At 41.5% G+C, this 24,755-nt stretch overlaps 1 protein-coding gene across 4 annotated transcripts in view; it reads right to left on the bottom strand.

The window, feature by feature from the left end:
* Positions 1–21,172, bottom strand: part of CUNH6orf89 (chromosome unknown C6orf89 homolog) — a 28,756-nt gene extending 7,584 nt beyond the window's left edge. Inside the window, exons 1-6 of one of the 4 annotated variants that reach the window (XM_024766046.1) lie at positions 21,063–21,169; positions 16,759–16,850; positions 15,662–15,769; positions 12,117–12,324; positions 11,447–11,660; positions 113–267 (exon numbers count right to left, since the gene is read on the bottom strand). In XM_024766046.1, the coding sequence (XP_024621814.1) occupies positions 113–267; positions 11,447–11,660; positions 12,117–12,305 (558 nt within the window). In that variant the 5' untranslated portion in view covers positions 12,306–12,324; positions 15,662–15,769; positions 16,759–16,850; positions 21,063–21,169. Of the gene's footprint in view, positions 1–112; positions 268–11,446; positions 11,661–12,116; positions 12,325–15,661; positions 15,770–16,758; positions 16,851–21,062 lie in introns of all 4 variants that reach the window. The other 3 variants (XM_024766044.1, XM_024766047.1, XM_024766043.1) reach the window with 3 other exon arrangements.
* Positions 21,173–24,755: the final 3,583 nt, after the last annotated feature.

Raw genomic sequence — 24,755 nt, 5'->3', positions numbered from 1 at the left:
AAGGCAGAAAACAAAAGTGCAACAAGACAACATGGAATTACTAATCACGAATGTCACAGCCTAGCCATGAAATGGGTAATCGATCAGTGGGAGAACCTGCCTTCTTGCTCACCTTGATCACCAGAGGATGGAGTCTCTCAAATTTCCTTGGGGTGTCTTCCAGGAGCATCACCTTGAGGGGTAATTTCTGGGCACAGCCGGTGCAGTTGGCAGGGATGGGGTCCGACTCATTCTGCTCACACTCATTGGTCCACCAGGGGTCAAAGTCTGAGAGAGGAAGGGATATGGAGAAAGCAGATAGAGCTGGTAAATCTAGTCGCCACAGCAATGGAAGCAGAAAGACATAAGAATAATTTTAAAACCTAACAGTGATAAGCGCATGTGACCTCTGAAAAGGTACATATCAAATACATTAACCCCAGAGAAGGGAATAGAGGGCTTAGGGGCCAGAGGTGGAAAGGAGAGGTACTTTTCTCTGTATACTCTTCTAGGCTTTGTGGAAAATATTTTTTAACACATACAAGTATCTCCTAAGTCAAATCAACAACTGAAGTCGAACAGTTTGAGGAGCTATATTCGGAGACATGGGGTTGGAGATGCAGTTCTTCCACCGTTTTCAAACCTGCAACCCATAGGTCTGACCCGGCTACAGCACATGGGGGAGGGGCAGGCAGGAAGGGTGGTCCCATCGTCAGTGATGAGCCCCTCTGCATGCATGTCTTCTCTGACACCCTAGGCCCTGGGTTCACAAGTACAAGTGGAGGCCAGGACGGCTCTGGGAAGGAAAACTGAGAAAAGGGCAGACAGTAGGGATGGAAAGGAGAGACAGGACTTTTCAGGGGCCCATCTTTGGAGTGGAGTGAACTGCATCTGCCCGTTAAGCACTCTGTCCGAGCTCAGGGTGGGTAGGGGCTACTAATCATGGTTTCTAGCCCCAAGGACTGCAGGTTGGTCAGAACTAGAAGAATGCCCCACCCAGACCCTGATGTGACAGCTTGCTGGCTCCCCACACCTTTCTCTGGTCCTTCTGTGAGGGGTTGGCTCTGTTTCTATGCAGCTCTTCTCAGTTTCTCTGTGTTCCTTCCCTCTGAGACTATTCTGTTCATATTATTATTACATTATTTCTTGTTTGCTTTCTGTTCCGTTCTGGGTTTCACCTCTGTTCTCTGAGATAGATGTTTCTTTCCTTTTTTTTTTTAAGATGAATTTTCCCCCAATATTTCATTATGAAAGATTTCCAGAATGCAGTAAAGTTGAAAGAATTTTGCAGTAGATATCAGTACATCCACTACCTAGGTTCTACCATTAACATTTTACTATGCTAGTTTTATCATATGTCTATCACTGTTACTTTATTGCTTACAGAAGGGATTTAGAGAGACAAGTAGTAGCTTTCTAACCAACAACTTCCTGTTCTAAGTCATACATAAAAGTTAAAGTATAGTAGACAGTACTGTATTGTCAAAGAAAGAGTTGTAACTGTTCACATGTGTTTCAAACAAGTGGGGCTTTTCAAATACCTCAACTAACAAATCACCATCTCCCTTTAGTTCATTTAAATGTTCATATTTTTACTCATTTGATTAGCAGTAAAAGAACTGAGGTATTTAATGTTAAATTGCTTTATATTAAATCATTACATATAATTGAGTTTGTGATTGACTTTATTTACAACTAATCCTAAGGGACCAGATACAACGTAACCATATAGCACCTTAATTTTAGTATTTGAAGCATACATGCTGGGAGGCTAATGTAACAGAGCAGGTCTTTTGAGTGGCCATTGTTGACTGCCCAGAATCCCAACATCTCAGTTTTCTTGAATCTGCTATAGTTAATAGAGAACATTTCATGTAAAAAAAATATGCTAGAGAATTGAGATAGATGTTTCTGATAAACTCTAATTTGAATCCAAAATGTTTCACCAGATGGTTTCTGATTAAAACCCAATGGAAACCCAATCAGGAGAGAGCCTACAACAAAAGACGACAGACAACCAAATGTGGCCGAAACCAAGTCAGCTCTTTAAACCAATAAACACATGTGGAAACCGACTCTTAACCACAAAACATTTTCTGTAGTCAGCAGAAGGCAGCAGTCGTGCAGTATAAGAAATCCTCATCGGGGGGAGGGCTGTGTTTGTTCTCAGCACGTCTCCTGAGCATCCTCCATCTCCTGCAGACAGAACCTCTGTTTCCCTGAGGCAGTTGCCACCCACTCTTCTCATCCAGGGGACTGCGCACACCTTGGCACACACAGTGTTCACCATGAGCCTCCAGGGGCAGCAGAAAACCCTTTCGTGGAACTTGTTTCAGTGGCACACTGAGGCTGCAGTATGCTTTTTTTTTTCCAGTGGCAGACTCAGGCTGCAATTAAACTTTTTTTTTTCCCTTCTGGAATATTTTCAAATGTTCTTTATTAGAGGTCAAATATGATGAATTCTTGCCAAAATACAAGAACTCTGGGTAATGGACATACAACGAGGCATAAATAATCATAACAACATGTTACAGTAATACAGCATTTCCATTTCCAAAGTACTTGTGAGGGAGGGGGTAGGAAGCGGAAAGAAAACTAACGTGCTCAGCGCCAAGCCCAATACGAGTCATTTCTGCAGGTAATGTATCGTTTACTCTTTACCACATAATTACTGAGGAGGCACTGCTATTCTCATTTTACAGATGAGCAGACCGAGACTGAGAGGCAAGAGGAAGTACCGAGGCACCTGGGTGCAGTGGGAAGAGCACAGGGGATGCAGTGGGGCGGGGATAAGAGGACAGAGGCTGCTGAGGAAGACTGTGATGAGGACTTCTAGGGCTTCCTTCTAGGAAGGTTATTCTGGATTGTGACTAGGGTGTCCTGGAAGAGAGAGGCTGGGAAGAGGAAGACCCGGTGGTACTTTGTTTTTGTCCTTTTTTGGGGGAGGGAGGGGTTGTACTGTGATGAGAGGTGAAATACGAGAGTCTTTTTTTCTTTAAAAAAAACATTTTTTTTTTGGCCGCAATGTGCAGCATGTGGGATCTTAGTTCCCCAACCAGGGATTGAACCCACACGCCCCTGCACTGGAAGCACGGAGTCTTAACCACTGGACTGCCAGGGAAGTCCCTATAACGAGAGTCTTAACTGAGGTAGTGGGCTTGGGAAGAAAGGGGTGATTCCGGAGGCAGTGATAACACAATCTATGGCTCTAAGAAGCACTATGGAGAATGTCTGTGCAGGCTGAGATGGTACAAGAGCTCCTCATCTAAGGGAGACACTGGAGAGCTGCATATATTGATCATCACATTTTTCTGTAGTAATGTGTCGTATTCCAAATGAATCAATTAATTATGACAATCTTCCCAGGAGATAAGAGTAAAGTGTCAGGAGAAATTCGTCTAATTTATACAGAGGTGCTTCATGGGCTAGTAGCAGGCACTTCTGAACCTAAGGGTATCAAGAGATTATTTTAACTGTAACTTATTTTAGTTTTATTCTGAGCTTTAGATATTCTTGGGATTAACAGGTAGAGATATGTGAAAAGCAGGTGGAGGAAGAAAACCCAAAGAAAGTCAAGAAAGGAAAAGAAAACAATAACAGGTAATTTAACAAGGCGGCAGAACACAAGATGGAGACCTGTAGACATGTAGACACCAATAGTGTTCTTACAGTGCGGACCATAATCATTTAAAAATGGAAATGGAAAATGATCTCATTGACAAAAACTGGCAATAAATTTAACAAGAAAGGTAAACCTAGAAAATTTTACTGAAGGATATAAAATAAGACCTAAATAAACATATCATACCATGATCCTCGATGGGAAGACTAATATCATAAAGATGTCAAGTCTACTCAAAAAATACATATGTGAACCTTAATACAACTTGGATAGAATCCCATCAGAGTCTCTTACTGGTGAAGGTGCAGATGGGGTGGGGTTGTGACCACGGCATTCTAAAGTTCATCTAGAAGAGAAAATGTGTGAGAATGGCAACAGGCAACAACCCGCCCCCTGACAAATTAACTCTGGGAAATACTTAAGTGCCAGAAGGCATGCTGGGGTAATACAAATGAATCACGAAGTATGGTCATGGCTTAAAATCTACAGCGGATACTCCCCTCAGGGCACAGATAGAGTCAGAGACTATATTAAGAGCCTCATGTGACAGACACTGGGCGGACTGTGGACCTGAGGACCCTCACCTCTGACTGCTCATGGGTCACTGGAGAGCTCGAGCCTCTCTTTGTGCCACACATGAAGAGGGCAGGACGAGAGGGAAAGGGCATTGCTTTGCTCTCTCTGTGTAGATAATATGAACAAGTAATTCACGAAAAATAAACACAAATGGCCTAAAAGAAACACATGAAAAGACATCCAACTCCACTAAAAGGTGACTTAAAGTGAGATACCACTTTTCAGTTTCTTGACTGGCAAAACAACGGCAATATCCAGTGCTGATGATCTACATATGCTGTTAATAGAAGTTACACATCAGTGTAAGTTTACGTAGATAATTTGTTAGTATTTATTAAAATGTAAAATGTGGGGCTTCCCTGGTGGCGCAGTGGTTGGGGGTCTGCCTGCCGATGCAGGGGACGCGGGTTCGTGCCCCGGTCTGGGAGGATCCCATGTGCAGCGGAGCGGCTGGGCCCGTGGGCCATGGCCGCTGGGCCTGTGCGTCCGGAGCCTGTGCTCCGCAACGGGAGGGGCCCCAGCGGTGAGAGGCCTGCGTACCGCAAAAAAAAAAAAAATGTAAAATGTGAACGATCTTTGACCCAGCTATTCTACTTCCAAGAATCTATCTTACAGAAATAATAGTATGTGTGTATATGAATGTCCCAAGTCTTTTTTTATATAATACTAAAAAATCTAGAAACTGTTCAATTATGGAATACTCACAGAATGGAATAATATAAAATCCTGGAAAATGTGTATACTGGGTTGAATAGCGTCCCCCTTAAAACTGAAGTCCTTCTGGAACCTCAGAAGATGACCATATTTGAAAATAGGGTCCTTGCAGATGTAATTAAACACGAGGTGATACTGAAGTAGGGTTGGTCCTAAATTCAATCTAAATGGTGTCCTTATTAGAAGAGGAGAGGATGCACAATGACACACAGTGGGAAGATGGCCCTGCAGAGATGGGGACTGGCGTTATGCTACCACAGCTAAGGAATGCCAAGGATTGATGGCAACCACCAGAACCTGGAAGAGGCAAAGAAGGATTCTTCCCTAGAGCCTTTGAGAAGAAGAGCCCTAAAACACCTTGATTTTGGACTTCTAGCCTCCAGAACTGTGAGAAAATTAATTTCTATTGTTTTAACCCACCTGCCTTTGGTACTTTGTTACGACAGCCTTGGAAACTAATACAATGTGTCTAGCCAAAAATATGGACATAAGCCCTTTCTTGCATGTGTGACTCAAGAACTATTTTATATTTATAGATATTAAGTATAGCTATCTGTACAGCCATGGAAAAATTCAGAAAGATGTATATCAAATTATTACCAGTGGTTGCTTGGGTGGAAGAGTTAGAGGGATAGAGGTGAGAAAATTCACTTCATTAAAAGTATATTTTTAAAAATCAAAAATCTCATACCTCTTTTTTTGTTTTCGTATGTAAGCGTTTTTTTTGGCTGCGCCGCACGGCATGTGGGATCCTAGTTCCCTGCTAGGGATTGAACCCTCGCCCCCTATATTGGAAGCACAGAGTCTTAACCACTGGACCGCCAGGGAAGTCCCTGTATGTAAATGTTTTATGTTATTTTCCAAATAAAAATGTCTTTGGGGGGAATTCCCTGGCGGTCCAGTGGTTAGGACTCCACATTTTAACTGCCGAGGGCCCAGGTTCAATCCCTGGTCAGGGAACTAAGATCCTGCAAGCCGTGCGGCATGGCAGGGGAGAGGGGCGGAATAGATATACGTATATGTATAACTGAATCACTTTGCTGTACACCTGAAACTAACACAACATTGTTAACAACTATGCTTCAATATAAACTAAATTTTTTTTTAAAAAAAGGTCTTTGGAGACCATGAAAACTCAAGCTGAGATTGTTACCTTTTAATGTAGAGTTCAGTCATCTTGGAAGGCAGGCCCCTGGAGAGGTACCCGACAGAAGAAGAGGCACTGTGGCTAGGCTGGCGGCCAGCCAAGGAAGAGGGGACTGATGAGGAAAAAAGATCACTGGAAAGGGGTAGTTTATACCATCCATCTGAATTAGGGGAGCACACTGCAAGAGGAAGAGCTACTTTTGATTTCTCTGCAGGCTTCGTCCTCAAGGTGGATAAAGAATGTGCTTATATTTGGTCTGAGGGACTGAGGAATGGCCAGGCAGTGAGTAGGGGGCAGTGTACAGTTGGGGCTCTTTCTCCCCTTCGCATAGAATTTCCAAAAACAAGGAGAAGTGCCCAGACTTCAACTTGGCCTCCATCTATCTGAAAAGGTTTTATCTGATGTGTGCACTATGCAACTGGCTGGAGCCAACATACCACGGAGTGATCAAAGTCCCATGCTAGAAAACAGCCAGTAGCACACAGCAAACCATCCCATGCCACCCCAGGCCACAACTTTTCTTCAATTACCTAACATGCTGCATCTCACTTCTCTGCAGCCCTCCTCTGCTTCTATCCACTCCTCCAGCACCAGACAGAAAGGTGAGTGGAAGCTGGATAGCGACTTCCTAACTTTCTTTTGATTTCCAAGGCTTCTTTATGCAAGACATCCTTCTTATACTAGCTATTTCATACTAAAAAAAGGTGTGACAAAGAAGTGAAACTCCACATCTAAGAGTTCAATAAAACACCATGGTCTGTATTCCAAATTCTCACCGTGGTTATGGAATCATTTTGCTGTCTGAGGTGTCAAAAATGGTCTTGCAGACAAAACACAGCCTTGAAGTTAAGAAAGGCAGAAACTAACTGCCCAGCCTTCTCTGCAAGTTGGGCACTCTGCAGAACAATGGTGAGCCAAGACTGTCAGGAGGCTTCCTGGTGCCTGAGAGTTGTTTACAAAGAAAACGCACTCAGGCTGGATCGCTGTGGACAACCATAACATACTCTGGAATTCTAAGTGGAGAGAGTCCTTTTACACAGACTATTAATCTGGTGAAAAGCAAAAAGCAAAAAAATAAGAAACAGATTTCTTTCCAGGACCAAAAAAACCTCCCTCTGGGTAAAAAGGATAGAGAAGAAGAAAGGCACAAAGCCAAGACTAGCTCCACAAGAGGAGGGGGACTGTTTTGTTCACTGCTTTGTTGAGAACAGTTGCTGGTGTACAGTAGGGTCTGAATACACACTCACTGAATGAATGAATGAATGAATGAAGCCTTGACTTTTCAGAAGCTTTAACAATAGGATTAAGTCCATGGGGAGAAAAATCAAACAAGTAATCTGAACTTGGAGAAACCTCAAAATAAGGATTAAATAAATATAACCTCATGATTTCTTAGATTTCTCATATTAGAAACATATCCAAGAAAACCTTGCAAAAGTCCACGACAAAGTCTCTGTGACTTTCACTGGTACGTGCTCAGTATTTAATCAGGCTACTCTCCAGCAGCTTGTTTTGCTTAGCATTTCTAGCATCCTGGGCGTGAGGCAGGGGTGACGTCTTGACCTTGGCCAGGCCCCCTGCATGGGTGGTAATAGGCCCAGAGCCACTTTTGTACACCGTAGGGATGGAAGGAACCCAAGAAATCATCTCGCCAACAGCTTTGCCTTCAGGAAGCAACATGTTTGAACCATTCCAAACCAGAAAGTCCATCTATTTTTATAAGTTCTCCTTGTATAAAAATTTGTCTCTAAATGTGAGACTTTTGGCAAGTTAGTCAACCCCCTTGCTCATCAGCTTCCTCATCTTTGAAATGGACATAAAAATATTAACTACCTTACGTGACTAATGTGAAGACTGAGGAATACATGGCACAGTATACGGCACAGTGCCAAGTATACTGTAAGTGCCCGACAGAGCTGTTATCACTTTACTCTTTTATTTGTAAATAAACAGGTCCTAGCATTTCACGCTGAGCACTGGTCTGGACTCTAATTCTGATTAGGTCCTTACCTTAGTTCTAAGTCAGTGAATGATCTGCTTGTGAATGATCCCAAACTCCTTGATATTGGTAGATCTACTTCAACCTTCCCTTGAAAGTTCATGGGTACATAAAGTTCCCATTATGCAGTACAGATACAGAGATGCAGCTTCTCATTGTATGTGAGAACTGTCCCAGGCCTCCTCAGTATATATGGATGTTACAATTACAAATTATAAATGCCCCAGGTAAACAAAATAGTTGGGCCTAACATTCTGGAACCTGGCTTGAATGAGGGCAGAGGCAGCAGGCAGTAATTGTAATGTGCTAGACTAAAGAAACTAAGGTTCAAGTGCTAGTCTGTCACATTTAGCTGGGTAAGCAAGCTATTTCACCTCTCCTGGTTTCAATTTCCTCTTTACAAAACAGGGGTATGTACCAGACCAACTCTATAAAGTTCCTTTTGAGCTCTAAGACTCAATGATTCCACAGAAGGGTGAAAGCCAAGAGGGTGGCTGGCAGGGTCAAAGCAGATATAAAGATATGAGGCCAGGGGCGGGGGTGGGTAAGAACTAAGAATGTGAATGTGAAGAGAAAACTGCAGGTTAATAAGAGAAAGGACTTAGTCAAACAGTAAGTCAAACCTTACCTATAAGGGTGCAGACTGGGAGGATGAGCTGGGCTGAATGCCTAGGAAAAGACTAGTTCAGGAAAATTCTAAAGGGCCAATGGCTTGGAGGACCATTTATTTTTGGCTGGTATGTGCAGTACCAGCCAGAAAGAACCTTATTTCTTCGGGGACTAGGGAGCTGAGAGAGAAGGCATCTGGTGACCTGAAAGAGTGTTGAACTCCAAAATCAAACTTACAGCTAGACTCTTCAGGTATACCATGTAGCTACAAACTACTCATAACAGAGGTTAAGAGCTCAGACTCTGAAGATGGGCGGCCTAGGTTCAAATCATGGTTCCATGACTAACTAGCCTTATTAGATCAGGCAAGCGAGCTAATCGCACTCTACTTCAGTGTCTTCATCTGTAAAACAGACATAAAACCAGAACCTACTGCATAGGGATATTGTGAAGATCAAATGAGCCAATATATGGAAAGCCCTTTGAACAGGGCCTGGCATCTGGTAAGTACTAAATAAGTCAGCTTATTTTCTGCTGCAGAGTGGGATTTTACATGACTCACTGCAGAGTCACTTCATTCACTCCATGAAGAGGAGTTAGGGGCAGGGTATCCTACCCAAGGCTGAAACTTACAAGAAGAACAACTTCTGTTGCCTTTTGTTCCCTGGGTAGAGTCAAGCAGAAAACCCACCAGTGGTCAGGAAGAAACCTAGCAGCACTGGAGGTGGTGAAACTGGTAGGTCACTGCTGCTCCCTTCAAGGAGTGTCAGATGATCCCCGGGAGCGTTAGGCCAGCCCTTAAGGAAACAATACGCTGAAGGGCTTTCCCATGGGAGCTACATTCACTTTACATTCTCCCTCGACATTTACTTTAAAGGTAATGCTAAGTAGTCCTAACTGAAAGGCAGCTGCTTTGGGGTACCATGACAATAGGAATGAGTTATATATTTTTTAGTTTTCTGGCCCTCTTTCAGGCCCAGCAGTTTGCCCTTCTTATACCTAGTTCTCCCCAATATGTTTCTATTCACCACTTAATTATGCATTCTTAAGTTTCCTTCCAAGTGCTATGCAAAATGCTGTTAGTTTTACATGTCTACAGCTTCCCAGAATTATCACACATAGGAAAATAGGGTGCAGTATCTCCCTTTACAAGTAAAAGCAGCACTTTAATAGAATCAACAACATTAAGGACCTAAAACCACACCCTTCCAATGCTCTCTCTTTACAAGTGAGCTCTAAGGACTCATTTTTATTTCTATCTGCAAGGCAACATATTCATTTGGAGTGGCCAAACAACCTGGCTTGTTGACAAGACACCTATGTTTCTTGACCTTTTAAACTCCGATACACAGAATGAGCAGTCACGGTCCATTGACTATTATTGCTTAACTCAACAGTCTGTGGAGATGTACTTTGTAAGATGGGGAGAAAGAAAGTAGGTGCCATCAACTTGGTCCTAAAAATTGTTGACTTCATCTCATGTGCCAAAGAGTAGAAAATGACGTTAGCGAGGCTGTGAGGGGAAGACAGGAAAGGAGGCTGATGCATCCGAGGCAGCAGCACAGGCTGGCCTAACTGACACGTTTCTCTGGCTCTTTCCCCTACATGCTCTGGACCTTCCTGATAGGAGCTGGAAACTTCATTTTTCTGAGCTTTGTTGTTTCAAAAACAACCTCCCCAGTAAATACAAGAAAGTTATATATTTGGAATTTAAACGTTTAAATACAGAAGTTGATTTTTTAAAAAAACTTACGAGGCTGGGTTTTTGTTTTACAATGTTCCCTTCCTCTGATTTTGATACAATTCTCGAAATCTTTCCATGATTTCCTCAAGTGCACAAAAATAGCTTTCAAAGGAGACCCAAACCAAGTGATGATTTTTATGACTGATTAGATCTTGGCTTAAAGAGTAGCATTATGATTATAAAGCTTAGTTTCAACTGCTAAATATTTTTTGAAAACATACTTCCTCAACAGTTATGCTGAAGCTGAAAGGTTTCAGAACACAGTTAAACAAAAAGTTCTATAATCCATTTGTGATATTAACTTACATATTCCTTCATACAGGCAAGTAAGATAAACATTAAGATAAAACAATAATAAATGAATAAAATAAAATCTCCAAATAATACCCCCTTATTCTTTCTCAAAAGTAAATTTTGAATCTTACCACATTACACTATTCTCAAAAGGGAACTCCTCAAATGGTCTATCGGACCAGGAATTCCTATGCTACCATTGATACATTGTTACTAAATTTAAGTGCTTCTTTAATTCAACTTATTGGCAAAATTGTATACTCAGGAGCACCACATAGTGAACTGTGAAACAGAGAGAAAAGACTCAATTGAAAGAGAGGGATATACCTAGACAAACACCTAGCCAACAGGCTAAGGATTATTAGAGGATATGGACTCAGATGCTTTCAATAAACCAATAGCTATTTATTAAAATCTATTATGGATAGGGATCACAGGAGAGAAAACAGTAGAGTAAGATACACTCAAATCCCTCCTATGAGCGAAAACACTCATCCCCATCATGTGTGTTTTATAATCAGGGGATTGAATTTGGCTCCACCCAGTGTTTCTCTGACAAGCTTCTTAATCCTCTGAGCCTCAGTTTCTCAATCTGCAAAATGGGGTAATAAAACCCATCCCATAGAGTTTCCCTGAGGATTGAATTAAATGAGACAACATAGGGAAAGTGTCTCTCATTAGATGTCAGTAAATGTTATTTCCTTTCTCATGATATACTGCCAAGAAAGCCGTATCTAATAAATAACAAATGCAGTATTCTACCTGGAAAGGGTCTGTCTGCATCACCCCCATGCAGAGGAACTCCCTTATTTTCTGGCATATACTTCTTGGTAATGGGCAAAGACATCAGCCGGATGTGATGGATGAGTGAGCGCCAGGTATGAGCTCCAGAAAGCACTGGTTCAGGTGGTAATGGGCTGAAAGGTTGAATCACAAAGTAGGCAGTGAGCAAGATTAATCCCAGGGTTATGACGACCTACAAGGAAAGACAGGAAATGGATTAATAATTGTTACAGCAAATAAAATACTTTTAGGCCAAGGAAAAAAAACAGGCATCTTCTACTATTTCCAGCGTGCTTTAAGAACTAATCCATTTTCATAAACAAGCCATTGACATTCACTTCTGAAAGCATTTAAAGCTTGAGAACTGTGAGGACTGCAAGGCTCACCAAGCTTTTATCATACAGACCAGGGGCTATGTCCCTCATTTAAAAATATACACAGATACAGTTAATGATAAATACACATCTTTCATCTAGAACATTTAACAAAGTAGTCAAATTTGCTAATAACACATCGTAACAAAGAGTAAAGGCCAATTTATTCATAGAAAAACCAAGGTTCAGTGGTGGAATCAGTCAACAGTAATATTTGGGGAGAATGTTGAAGAGTTTGTGCTCTAAGCTATTTCCAAGTCAGAACACATTTTTACCTTGTACACAGCTAGAAGGAGGGGATACTGGGGTGGCCCCCTCTGAGGTTCATTCTTTTCCAGTAGCTGTCTGATAAATTTTTCAATTGCTTTCTCTGACATGCCACACTGATGGCCCGTCTGTCTTACCAAATCAACAGTCTCTGAAAGTTTGTCATAAATGCTGAGCTCATTAGCAGCAAGATCCATGTCTTCTAATACAAAATCCCTGAGAGAGAAAGAAAATGAATGCAAAAAGAAAGATGGTTTCTTTAAAGTACTTCTTCCACAAAGTTATTTCCTTTAGAACAGTGCTTTTTGACCAGCTTTTTGACCACCTGTGGGGAAGGAACAATTCTTCTGTAAAACACAATGAATACACTGAGACAATATCAAGATGCAATACAAGTTTTTAAGTGTTTTTTAATTGTGGGCTAGTAATAAATGGTTCACAGGCCAGCACTGGTTTCCAAACACTTTGAGGAATACCTGTCCAGGGCACAATAAATCCCTAATGGGACTCAGAAACACTAGTGCCATCCAAAATGATTTCTGAAACCAATCACAGGAGATCTGCTGCTGGTAATTTACTAAAATAAAAAGAAATGGAATATGGAAAGTGTTGTTGATCAATTATTTCTTTCCTTTCACATCAGATGAACCTTTTAGCAACACAAGGGGAGGAACTTGTCACTGAAGGCAAGATTTACTGAGGAACACATTGATATGCTTTGTTCCTAACAGACCAAGAATTTCAGACAGCACAAAACCATGGCATGGTAGCGCTTCAGACTTAGCAGGTTGCAGTCCTCATGCTTTTCTGCAAATACAATCTCAGACAATAAAGGGCATTCTGTTTATATTTTACATACTTAAAGGCCTAAGATCTATAACTCATTTCAAAATTCAATTTGCATTCTAATAGTTATTTTAAAGCCAGATTGTTTCACAGTGGCCATAGAATCAAAGGCAAAAAAGAATTCTCTGTATCATGTTTCACAGTGGCCACAGAATAAAAGACAAAAATTAAAGGCAAAATAGAATTCTCTGTATCATTTGTAAAATGAAATTAAAAAGTTCTTTTTAAAAAGTGCTTGTGCTACGGAACAATGTTTTTCTTCATTTGTAGGAGGAAAAGCAGTGCTTGGGATCTGTGCTCTCTTCTGTTGGTTGGGTTTTGTGGTTGTTGTTATTTTCTTGCTTTTACATTGCAGAGGGTCCTCTTATTTCACATATTTCATCCCCAAGGTGTTGCTAAGATCAAAAAGCACTGACATGGTACAACTATTTCCTCAGTAAGGAGATGCTACCCCCTGTAGAACAGAGGACAACAGTCATGAAGCTCCAGCAGAGGAAGAGGTCTGCACTGCCACAAACCAGCACACATCCCGGCATAGCTCCTCTTCTAACAATGCCTCCTCTGATGACTCCTTCCCTTTGGTCCTCTTTCTATTAACCTTTTACTTCACTGGTTCTTAACTGTGCCTGCACATCAGAATCACCTAGAGAGCTTTTAATGAATGCTCATACCAGGGCCCCAACCCAAGACCAACTAAATCAGAATCAGACTTCTAATGGTGGATTAACAGGCAGGTAATCTAGACTTTGGGGATTGGGAGAGGGAGGGAGGAACCCCACATTAAAGGGGACACAACCTTTCTCCAAACTCTCTGCCGTTGCTCAAACTGTTTTTTTAAGACCACAAAGGCCTTCATTTCAAGGTTCAGGTAAAAGGATGGTGAAAACTCTATTTTAAAATGTGTAGTTTTGGGAATTCCGTGGCGGTCCAGTGGTAGGGACTCAGTGCTTTCACTGCTAAGGGCCCAGGTTCAATCCCTGGTCGGGGAACTAAGATCCCACAAGCTGTGTGGCGTGGCCAAATAAAATAAAATGTGTATTTTCCACAAATGGTGCTGGGACAACTGCATATCCACATGCAAAAGAATGAAGTTGGATGCTTCCTTATACCACAGACAAAAATTAACTCAAAACGGATAAAAGACCTAAACTTAAGAGTTAAACTATAAAACTCTTAGAAGAAAACAAAGGGGGACATTTTTATAACACTGGATTAGGCAATGGCTTCTTAGATATGACACCAAAAGTACAAGTAGCAAAACAAAAATTAATTAGACTACATCAAAATTAACAATTTTTGTGCTTCAGATGATACCATCAAGAAAGTAAAACGACAACCTACAGAATGGGGGGGCAATATTTGCAAATCATATATCTGTTAAGGGATAGGTATTCAGAGTTCATGAAGAATCCTTACAACTCAATTATAAAAAGACAAATACCCAATTAAAAATGGGCAAAGTATTTGAATAGATATTTCTCCACAGAAGATATACAAATGGCCAACAAACTCATGAAAAGATGTTTAACATCATTAGCCATCAAGGAAGTGTAAATCAAAACCACAATAAGATACCACTTCTCACCCACTGGGGTGACTATAATCAAAAAGTCAGATAATAACAAGTGCTGGCAGTGGAACTCTTGTACACTGTGGCTAGGAATGTAAAATGATGCAGCTGCTTTGGAAAACAGTTTGGCAGTTCCTCAAAAACTCACATGTAGAGTTACCATATGACCCAGGAATTCCACGTGTATGTACCCACGATAATTTAAAACAAATATCCACACAAAAACTTGTATGTGAACGTTTAAGCAGCATTATTCATAATAGCTCAAAAATGGAAGCAACCCAAATGTCCATAAATGGATACACAAAATGGATATTAATAATATCCATACATCAATAATATTCATACCATGGAATATTACTGGACAATAAAAAGGAATATAGTACTGATACATGCTACAACATGGATGAACCTTGAAAACATTATGCTAAGTGAAGGAAGACAGTCACAAAAGACTACGTATTATATGACTGCATTTATATGAAAAGTCAAGGATAGGCAAATCTATAGAGACAGAAAATAGATTTAATTAGGGGTTGCCTAGGGGAGGGGGTGGGGAGGAATGGGGAGTGACTGTTAATATAGGGTTTCTTCCTGGAGTGACAAAAATGTTCAAAACAAATTGTGATGGTTGCACAACTTTGTGAATATACAAAAACCACTGAATTGTACATTTTATAATGAATTTCATGGTGAATTTCAGGGCATAGAAATTGTATCTCAATAAAGATGTTGTAAAATGTGGACTTATAGAATTTTCCTCATCCAAAAGATAAGAGGATTGAACCAGAAAAATTTTCAAGTTTCCTCTAGCTCTAAAATTCTAGGAGTATATGAATATTTCAGGAAGCAGAAAAAATTCAATACATTAGAAGTTAAAGCCTTATGTCCAACTGCATTCCTATATTACCATTTCTTGTTATGCCATCTGATATGCCAGGTGTTGTGCTAAGCACTGCAGAAACATTATCTCAGTAGGTCGTCACAGCAATCCCATAAGGTAAGTGTGATTAATCCCGTTTCACAGATGTGGAAACTAAGGCTCAGAAAGGTTTCATAACTCGCCAGGATGTGAACACAAGTGTGCCTGACTTCAGGGCTGGTGCTTTTAATCTTTATGCACGCTGCCTCCCTTACCAAGTATGTTCCTATTCTGAGCAGGCAGTTCCGAAACCACAACACCGTGTCCCTTGATTATCACAAATGAGTGGCTGAAAACTGGAAAGTGATCAACTACAATGATTCCTGAAAAAAGAATAAAGCAATAACTTATTACAATATTTTTCGCATCTTGCTTTTGTGACCAGTGATTCCAGAGACACAGCATTTTCCTGTTTAAATGAACAAAGATATTCCAAGCAAGCAAGCAAGCAAGCTACAATAAATTATCCAACAATACCCAGTCAAAATCCATTAAAACTCAGTAGAGGACCAGAAAAGGAAAGCAGTGGGAATTCTAAAAAAAAAATTCCAGTAAAAAACTTTAAAGATTTGAGAGATGGGGGCACCTGTAGGTATCCTCAGGGAGAAGAGAATGTCACATTGGTGTGCACTTAGGGGCACCGTGAAGGGGAAAGAAGTGCAGGCGAGGCTAAAAGGAGAACCAACTATCATCGGTTTTGAAGACTGTTTCACAATCTTTGTAAACCTCTGCCCACTTTTGATACGCATAAAAATCTCATTAAACTCCCAGTTTGTGTTGCAAATAGGGTTTTTTTTATTTCAAATACACAATGGTAATATGATACTGAATACATACATTTTTGCAAGCTGTACATCCTTCTCCGAGATTCTGGCACATTTCTCAAGTTATCAGAAGGGTAGTTACTAATAATTTAGTGAAGTTTTCAAGAGCACACGGAGGTCTTGATAAAAAGCCTTCCTTTCACCTTTGGTAAGATCAGTGGTTCTCAACTGGGGGCAATTCTGCCCCTGAGGGGATACTTGGAAAGTCTGGAGACATTTGTGATTGTCACACTTGAGGGTACTACTGGCATCTAGTGGCTATGACGTTAATTAAGCAAAAAAAAATCTTGTCCCTTTAGGTCAGACTATAGAGCAGCTCCCTTGCTGCGATCTGCTGCAAGTCAACCCTCAACACGACAGTTTGTATTAAAAACAAAAACAAAAAACTTGTCCCTTAAAAAAAAAAACACACAAAATCATGGCTAAGCATCAAGTATATTCATTTAGATTGAGTGAAATCAGCTGAAGCTTGATGGCAATCCCTTTACCTCCAGAAAGAAGGTCCAACTCTGGCAGAAATGAGCTTTGCCTCAGAGGGAAGTTCCGATGAGCGAGCTTGACTCTTAACAGTGGCTTATACCTGCAAGGGCACAGGCAGAATCACTTGCAGAGTTGCAAAAATCAAGGTATCATGCACCACCTTGGATATACTGAATTGTCAGAACCTTGGGAATGGGACCCAGGTGCAGATTTCAAACCTCTTCCCTACTGATTACAGACACACCCCACAATTAGGAGACTTTGCTGTGGAACAGTGGAATCTCAACTGGGGTGATTCTGCTCCAGAATCATAGCTATTAAAATGAGTAATTCTCTAACATCACCTAATATCTAGTCCACAGTCAAATTTCCCCCAAAGGTCCAAAAAAAAAGAAAGAAAGAAAGGCAAGCCATATAACTTTTTAGAAGTCTAGGATACAACCAATGATCACATTATCACAGGGAGCTGTCATGTCTCTTTGGTCTACTTAAATCTACAATAGATGCTGGTGTGTGTTTTTTTTTTCTGGCCTTTTATGACATTGACATATTTGAATCCCCACATCTTTAAACATATTTCTACTTATTCCTATCTTCACCACTTCTAGTTTCTACCATTAAAAAAAAAAATCCTTCCTCTTCAGATTTCCAGAGCTCATATTCTTCCTCCCTTCAGAGCCAAGCTCCCTTTAAAAAAAAAAAAAAGTATCACTTCACCTTCTTGTTTCTCAGGTCACCATTCGTTTCTGACCCCCTCATGCCACTGATACTGCTCTCACTAAGGTCACCAAAGGCTTTCTACACATGCCAAGTCCAAAGGACGTTTTTTCAGTTAACACCTTATCTGACCTCTCTGCAGCAGCTGCCATTGCTACCCATTATCTCCCTCAAGGGCTCTCAAACCTTGGCATAATTCTCTTGTTCTCTTCTGAGTCTATGTCCCGGAATGTTGGTATTCATCACGGTTGTCCTTGACCGTCTCATTCCCTCCATGGCTTTAATCACCAGCTATTAGTGATTTCCAAATCTCTTCTCCAGTCTAGAACTCTCTCCAAAACTCAAGACCCATCTATCTAACTACCTACCAGACACCCTGGCCCAAATTTCCTATAGTCCCCTATATGTAATGTGTTCCTAACTGACTTATTTTTCCCCTGCAAACCATTTCTCCTACTATATTCCTTTTCTTAATCAATGGAAACACCAGTTCTCCAAATTTAAAACCTCTCCTCCTGCTTCTTCATCCCCACTAATGAACCAATCACCAAATCCTCAATTCTACATCCTGTATAGCTCTCACATTCATCACCTCCTCTTCAGCTCTACGTGAGCGGCAGTCAAGGCCCTCAACATCTCTCCCACACACCATCACAAAGATATATTTAATCTCTATATTTCCAATCCTCTTTCTCCTTTCTGATCCATCCTCTACAAGTTATTTTTCTAAAACACAAATTGGTGCACATTGCTCAACTATTTAAAGCACCCTCCTTGACTTCCCATGTCCTGCTAGGGAACAATTTAGCATGGTGGTTAAGAACACAGGCACCAGAGTTAGAAAAAGCTGAATGCAAATACTGGATTCTCCATCTACTGTGTGGCCATGAGTCACTGTTTACCCTCTTTAAGCCTCAGAGTTTTCATTTATAAAATGAGGATAGGGACACTCTTGCACTGCTGGTGGGAATGTGAATTGGTTCAGCCACTGTGGAGAACAGTATGGAGGTTCCTTAAAAAACTACAAATAGAATTACCATATGACCCAGCAATCCCACTACTTGGCATATACCCTGAGAAAACCAAAATTCAAAAAGAGTCATGTACCAAAATGTTCATTGCAGCTCTATTTACAATAGCCAGGACATGGAAACAACCTAAGCGCCCATCATCGGATGAATGGATAAAGAAGATGTGGCACATATACACAATGGAATATTACTCAGCCTTAAAAAGAAATGAAATTGAGCTATTTGTAATGAGATGGATAGAACTAGAGTCTGTCATACAGAGTGAAGTAAGTCAGAAAGAAAAAGACAAATACCGTATGCTAACACATATATATGGAATTTAAGGGAAAAAAATGTCATGAAGAACCTAGGGGTAAGATAGGAATAAAGACGCAGACCTACTGGAGAACGGACTTGAGGATATGGGGAGGGGGAAGGGTGAGTTTTGACAGGGCGAGAGAGAGTCATGGACATATACACACTAACAAACGTAGTAAGGTAGATAGCTGGGGGGAAGCAGCCGCAAGGCACAGGGATATTAGCTCGGTGCTTTGTGACAGCCTGGAAGGGTGGGATGGGGAGAGTGGGAGGGAGGGAGACGCAAGAGGGAAGACATATGGGATCATATGTATATGTATAGCTGATTCACTTTGTTATAAAGCAGAAACTAACACACCATTGTAAAGCAATTATACCCCAATAAAGATGTTTAAAAAAAAAAAAAAAAAAAAGAAATAAAGTTGATTATTAAAATGTGAAAAAAAAAAAAAATGAGGATAATTGTGTCTTTCCAACCATGTTGTTAAGGGATTATAAGGTGATATGTCGAAAACATTTGTCTCAATACCCAAATTAAATACTTAATAATTATTATAAGATGAAGTCCAAATTACTTAGCATGGCCCTTTATGATCTGGTTACTGCCTACCTGTTCAGTCTCATTTCCCATTCCTCCCTCACAGTTTTCATAGCCATACTATTTCACATCTTTTTGCTTTTGTACACATAATTTCCTTTGCTTACAAAATCTAGCCCCCAGTGCTTTGCCCAATGACTGAACGCTATCCCAACCTTCATTTTTGCCCTATGAACCTTAAACACAACTCTATCATTTTGTATTACATCTACTTCCTTGTCTTCCTCTCACACTAAATTGTTTCTTGAAAGCAGGGGAATTAATTTGTGTTGTTATTGAGAAAATAACAACACAAATAACAGACATGGAAATTCACCTCAGAAACATGGAACCTTATCAGTGTCTGTTGAACAAATTTATAGAAAGGACCTAAAGTGATCATTTTGTTCTCAAACTAATTTGATGTAAGTAATGGTTCATTTATTTTACTTTTTCTTCTTATTTTTTAAAAATACATCAGCCTAATGAGAGGTTAGGTGAGCAAGTTAGGAACTTTACACTTGGACATTTTTTGTGGAGTTTGAGAGCAGCTGTGGAAGAATAGGGATTCAAACTGGGTCTTGAAAATTGTTTTGGTCCAAAGCAGAAAGGGTAAACAGGGCCTATGGTATTCAAGCTGGGCGATGTGAACTTCAGTCAAAACTTCAATGTAGGGCTTCCCTGGTGGCGCAGTGGTTGAGAGTCCGCCTGCCAATGCAGGGGACGCGGGTTTGTGCCCCGGTCCGGGAGGATCCCACATGCCGCGGAGTGGCTGGGCCCGTGAGTCATGGCCGCTGAGCCTGCGCGTAAAACTTCAACGTAGCAAAGCTAAATTTGGTTAAGGCATGCTGTTCCTTAGAGGGAAACTGTGATAACTCAAACTCAAATAAGCAAACTTATTAAGGGAGAGATGCCCAAAGAACATTTCACCATGGGAACAACTAAATGAGCAAACAGAAAAAGCCAGAATAGTAAGTATCTGGGAATAGTCTCTATTATAAGGAGACGACCAAATACTTTAAAAGAAATATACTGGTGAATACCAAGGCTATGCAGGCTCTTAGACCAGAAAAAGTGTGGCTTGCAGGGTTAATGGTCTTAAAATACTACGCGGAACACGACGCAGGCAAATTTCCTTGTTCTAAAAGGAGATTACAAACAGCTCATTTACTTGGGTTAATAAACCAAGTCATATTCCTTTCTGAAATCCGAGATGCCATGTTTATCATATACCAAGATTACACTTTAAAAAAGCATTCTCTCCCTAACAATTATTAGAAAAAGATGTTTCGGAGGGGGGGCGGGGAATCTACTCTCAACCTACCAAAAAGAAAAAAATTAGAAATCTGTCAAAAGGGCAGTGAAATCTAGACTTCGCTAGCACCGCTGTGTTGGACACTGCTTATGACGCCCGCGAAACAAGTTCAATTAGGGTCGAACTCGCTTTGCTCACCCCGGCAGAGCCAAGAAAAAAAAGAGGAAAAGTCACAAGGGAATCGACCCCGGGGGAGTTGCAGGAGGATGCCGTCAGTCTGCAAAACGCCAAAGGCTCAGAAAAGGGGTCAGCGCAGGGACAGGAGTGGCAGTGGCCCCGAAAGGTGGGCTGCGCGAGGATGTCATAGACGGGTGCGGTGACGAGGCTGTCACGAAGCTGCCTCCCCTCTCCCGGCCTCGGGCCCCAGTCACTCACATGCGGGGCCCGCGCCCCCTCGGGCTCCTCCCGCCTCGGGGACACTAAACTGCCGGGCGTGGAGTATAGGCCGACAACTTCCTGCTTCCGGGCGCGCAACCCGGAAGCAACTCCTACGCCAAAGGCGAGGCAGCGCTCTTTCTACCCGCCCCACGCTTCCGCCAGAAGCCGAAAGCACAAAGACTCGGAGCGCTCGGGAACTCTCGCGAGATCTGGAAAGAACGGGTTCCTGCTCCCCCTGGCGTCCTTTCTTCTTCGGTCCTCTTCAGTTCTTGCCAGGGTTTCTCCTCTTCGTGGGCTACCACGGACTTCATAGCTGAACTGATTCATTCAGTGAGCGTTTGCTGAGCCTACTACGTACCAGGCAGCGTGTTAGGCATTAAGGGGTGGGAGTGGGAGGGATAACGTAAATGGTGGGCAGGCCCTTACCCTTGGAATCTAAAAGAAAGGCAGGCAAACAAATCACTCAGATTTACACACTGCCCACTCATTAATGTTAATTGAGAGTTTACTCTTTGCCAGACATTACAAAGGACTTTACATTCGCGAAACTGCTTCAACAACCTCCATTTACCCTCATACCAAACAAGCTGAAGTTTATGGAAAGGTTAAATTGCTCGAGATTACACTGGAAGCTTCCTCTGTTCAGGTTCTGGTGTGGAACAGGCCGTGTGAATGTTGAACTGAACTGAATTAGGACATGGTCCGTAACATGGGCTGTTAACAATCTTCTCGGTGAGAAGAAAATCTGACACAAGCAGTTAGACAACGGTGGAAGGCGGCACTGAATTAAAGACCAAGAAGAGAGAAGGGGAGAGAGTCTGCTGTAGACAGGAAGAGTAGAGAGGTTTTCTGAAGGAGTTGGAACAAGGACATGGGCGAAGTTTGGGAAAGCATTGCAAGGAAAAGGACTAGCTTGGGCAGAGGTCTGGAAGTGGGAATGCTGGTGCCACATTTAAGGCTTGGATAATAAAATAATAGGAAGTCAGGCTGGAGAAGTCAGTGAGTGGTCAATGATGAAGGGCCTTCAAGCCCAGGCCAAGTGATTTGGGACTTTAATGGGCAAAGGGAAGCCATTTAATACTTCATGGCAATATCTTGTAGTATTTCGGGAGGAGGGCTTTGGCTTCTGTGTGTAAGATGTATTAGTGGGGGGAAGCCAAAAGGCAGGGAACCCAGCAAAGGGGCTTCTGAAATGATCCTGGTATTAAAGGTCTGAAACAGCGGTGGGAATGGGAAGGAAGGGATACAATTTGGGGATCTTTGGAAAAAAGAACTGACACGTCTTGATGTGTCACTCATAGGGAGCAGAGAGAAAGAGGATGATCTTCAGGTTTCCAGCTCAAAAAATGATGTTTCTGTAAAAGTTTATAATTTTGTTTTTAGTAAGAGACATTTATTCAGAAGACACATTAAGCTTAGATACAGAATAAATGAAGTATTATACAAGCTACAATTTAATAGTGAATTTAGAAAAGGAATCCACGCCTCTTTGTCAACTCTGTCGTGAAGTCACATCTAATGTTCTCTTAGGGACAAAAAGGCCAACAAATACTGAGCCTCTTGAGGAAGGATTTGGAATGAGCCAGCAAGACGCTGTCTTATTCTTGTGTTAAACCCCAATACATCCTCATTGTACCCTAAGCCTCCCAAGATATACAGTAAGGAACTACATAAAGTCCAAAGAAAGGAAACTCAGATAACAGACAGAAAGGACCAATGATGAAAACTTTTCCATCCAGCTCAAGGGTCATAACACAAAACTGCAGGAAGTGTAAAATTAATTATACCTTACATTAGCACAACACTCATCAGTCTAAAAAGTTATTTTCTGTCCATTAGTCATTCAGTGAAACTTGAGCATCCTATGTTCAGTCCTCTTCAAGGAGGGCACAAAGATGAAGGAGGCACAGTTGTACTTTCAAGGAGCTCACTGTCTACTTTGACCTTTACAACCTTGTATACCCTTATTCCTGCTTGGCAATTAAGGAAACTAGGATTGAACTGTGGTCAAGAGCACAGGCTCACAGCTGTGGTACTTTGAGCAAATTATTTAATCTCTGTAAGCCTCAGTTTCCTCAAAGTAAAAAGGGAATAGTGATATCTACCTCCTGTGGGTTTGAAGATTAAGTGTTGTCAAAAGTTCAGAAATAAGCTACAAGGATATATTGCATAGCACAGGGAATAGAGCAATATTTTATAATAACTATAAATGGAGTAAAACTTTTAAATATTGTGAATCACTAGGTTATACACCTGAAACTTACAAAATATTGTAAATCGACCGTACCTCAGTTTTTGTTTTTTTAATTTTTATTTATTTATTTATTTATGTCTGTGTTCGGTCTTCGTTTCTGTGCGAGGGCTTTCTCTAGTTGTGGCAAGCGGGCCTCTCACTGTCGCGGCCTCTCTTGTTGTGGAGCACAGGCTCCAGATGCGCAGGCTCAGTAGTTGTGGCTCACGGGCCTAGTTGCTCTGCGGCATGTGGGATCTTCCCAGACCAGGGCTTGAACCCGTGTCCCCTGCGTTGGCAGGCAGATTCTCAACCACTGCGCCACCAGTAAACCCCTGTACCTCAGTTTAAAGAAAAATTTTTTTAAATCTTTGGCTGCGTTGGGTCTTCATTGCTGCATACGGGCTTTCTCTAGTTGCGGCAAGAGGGGGCTACTCTTTGTTGCGGTGCGCAGGCTTCTCATTGCTGTGGCTTCTCTTGTTGTGGAGCACAGGCTCCAGATGCGCAGGCTCAGTAGTTGTGGCTCACGGGCCTAGTTGCTCTGCGGCATGTGGGATCTTCACAGACGAGGGATCGAACCCATGTCCCCTGCATTGGCAGGCGGATTCTTAACCACTGTGCCAGCAGGGAAGTCCCTGTACCTCAGTTTTTAAAAAATTTCAGAAATAGCAGAAGTAAAACACTGGATCACCGGAATAGTAGTAAAAGTTTATTGCACACACACACAATCACACACACACACACATACACACAACAGTTTGTAAACTGGGGCACTCAGAACATGGAAAGAGGCTCAAAGGTATATTTTTATAAAGCAGCTTATACAGTGAGGAGGCAGTGGTTGTTTATTCTTCACAGTGGTTGGTTATACTATTAAGAGTTTTCCTAGTGATAGGGAATGGGTTAAAAGTGGTTACCTCACATTAATTTTGGGGAAGTTTAAGTTTCGTTTATGATTTTCAGAGGCATTAACAAGAAATGGCCCAAGTTAAGTTTTGCTTGTTTTACAGAATAAGCTAAATTAAGTTTTACTTGTATGACTAATCTGATTTGTCTGCTCAGGGAATTTCCAAGTCTGGGCTCCATTTGTGTTTGATTTTTAACAATGTGAAATTACACAATAGTCCTTAGCTGGATGCCAGGCACAAAGTAAGCATTCATTTAGCCATCATTATTAAGTGGTGTACAAAGCATTTACTATATGTTTATTTACCCCATTTCTTTTTTGTCCTCCCGCCAAACCTTGTCTCATTGCCTCTACTTTGCTTCTCTTTGATCCTGAGCAAACTCTAACAACCTTGGGGCATCATCTATCCCAGCCACAGCCACTCTAAGCCTTGCTCTAGCCCTGATCTATTTGATCTTCATTCTCCTGTCTCTCCCTTTCCTTATCTCTCATTTTCTTCCCTGTCCTTCCCTCTCCCCTCTCTCCAGACTCTGCCTTTGGAGTCTAGAAGCTC

This window comes from Neophocaena asiaeorientalis, unplaced genomic scaffold, assembly GCF_003031525.2.
Source record: "Neophocaena asiaeorientalis asiaeorientalis breed wild unplaced genomic scaffold, Neophocaena_asiaeorientalis_V1.1 scaffold46, whole genome shotgun sequence".
Taxonomy (NCBI): Eukaryota; Metazoa; Chordata; class Mammalia; order Artiodactyla; family Phocoenidae; genus Neophocaena; species Neophocaena asiaeorientalis.
The sequence above is the reverse complement of the archived record's forward strand: the minus strand, read 5'-3'. Positions and strand labels throughout refer to the sequence as shown.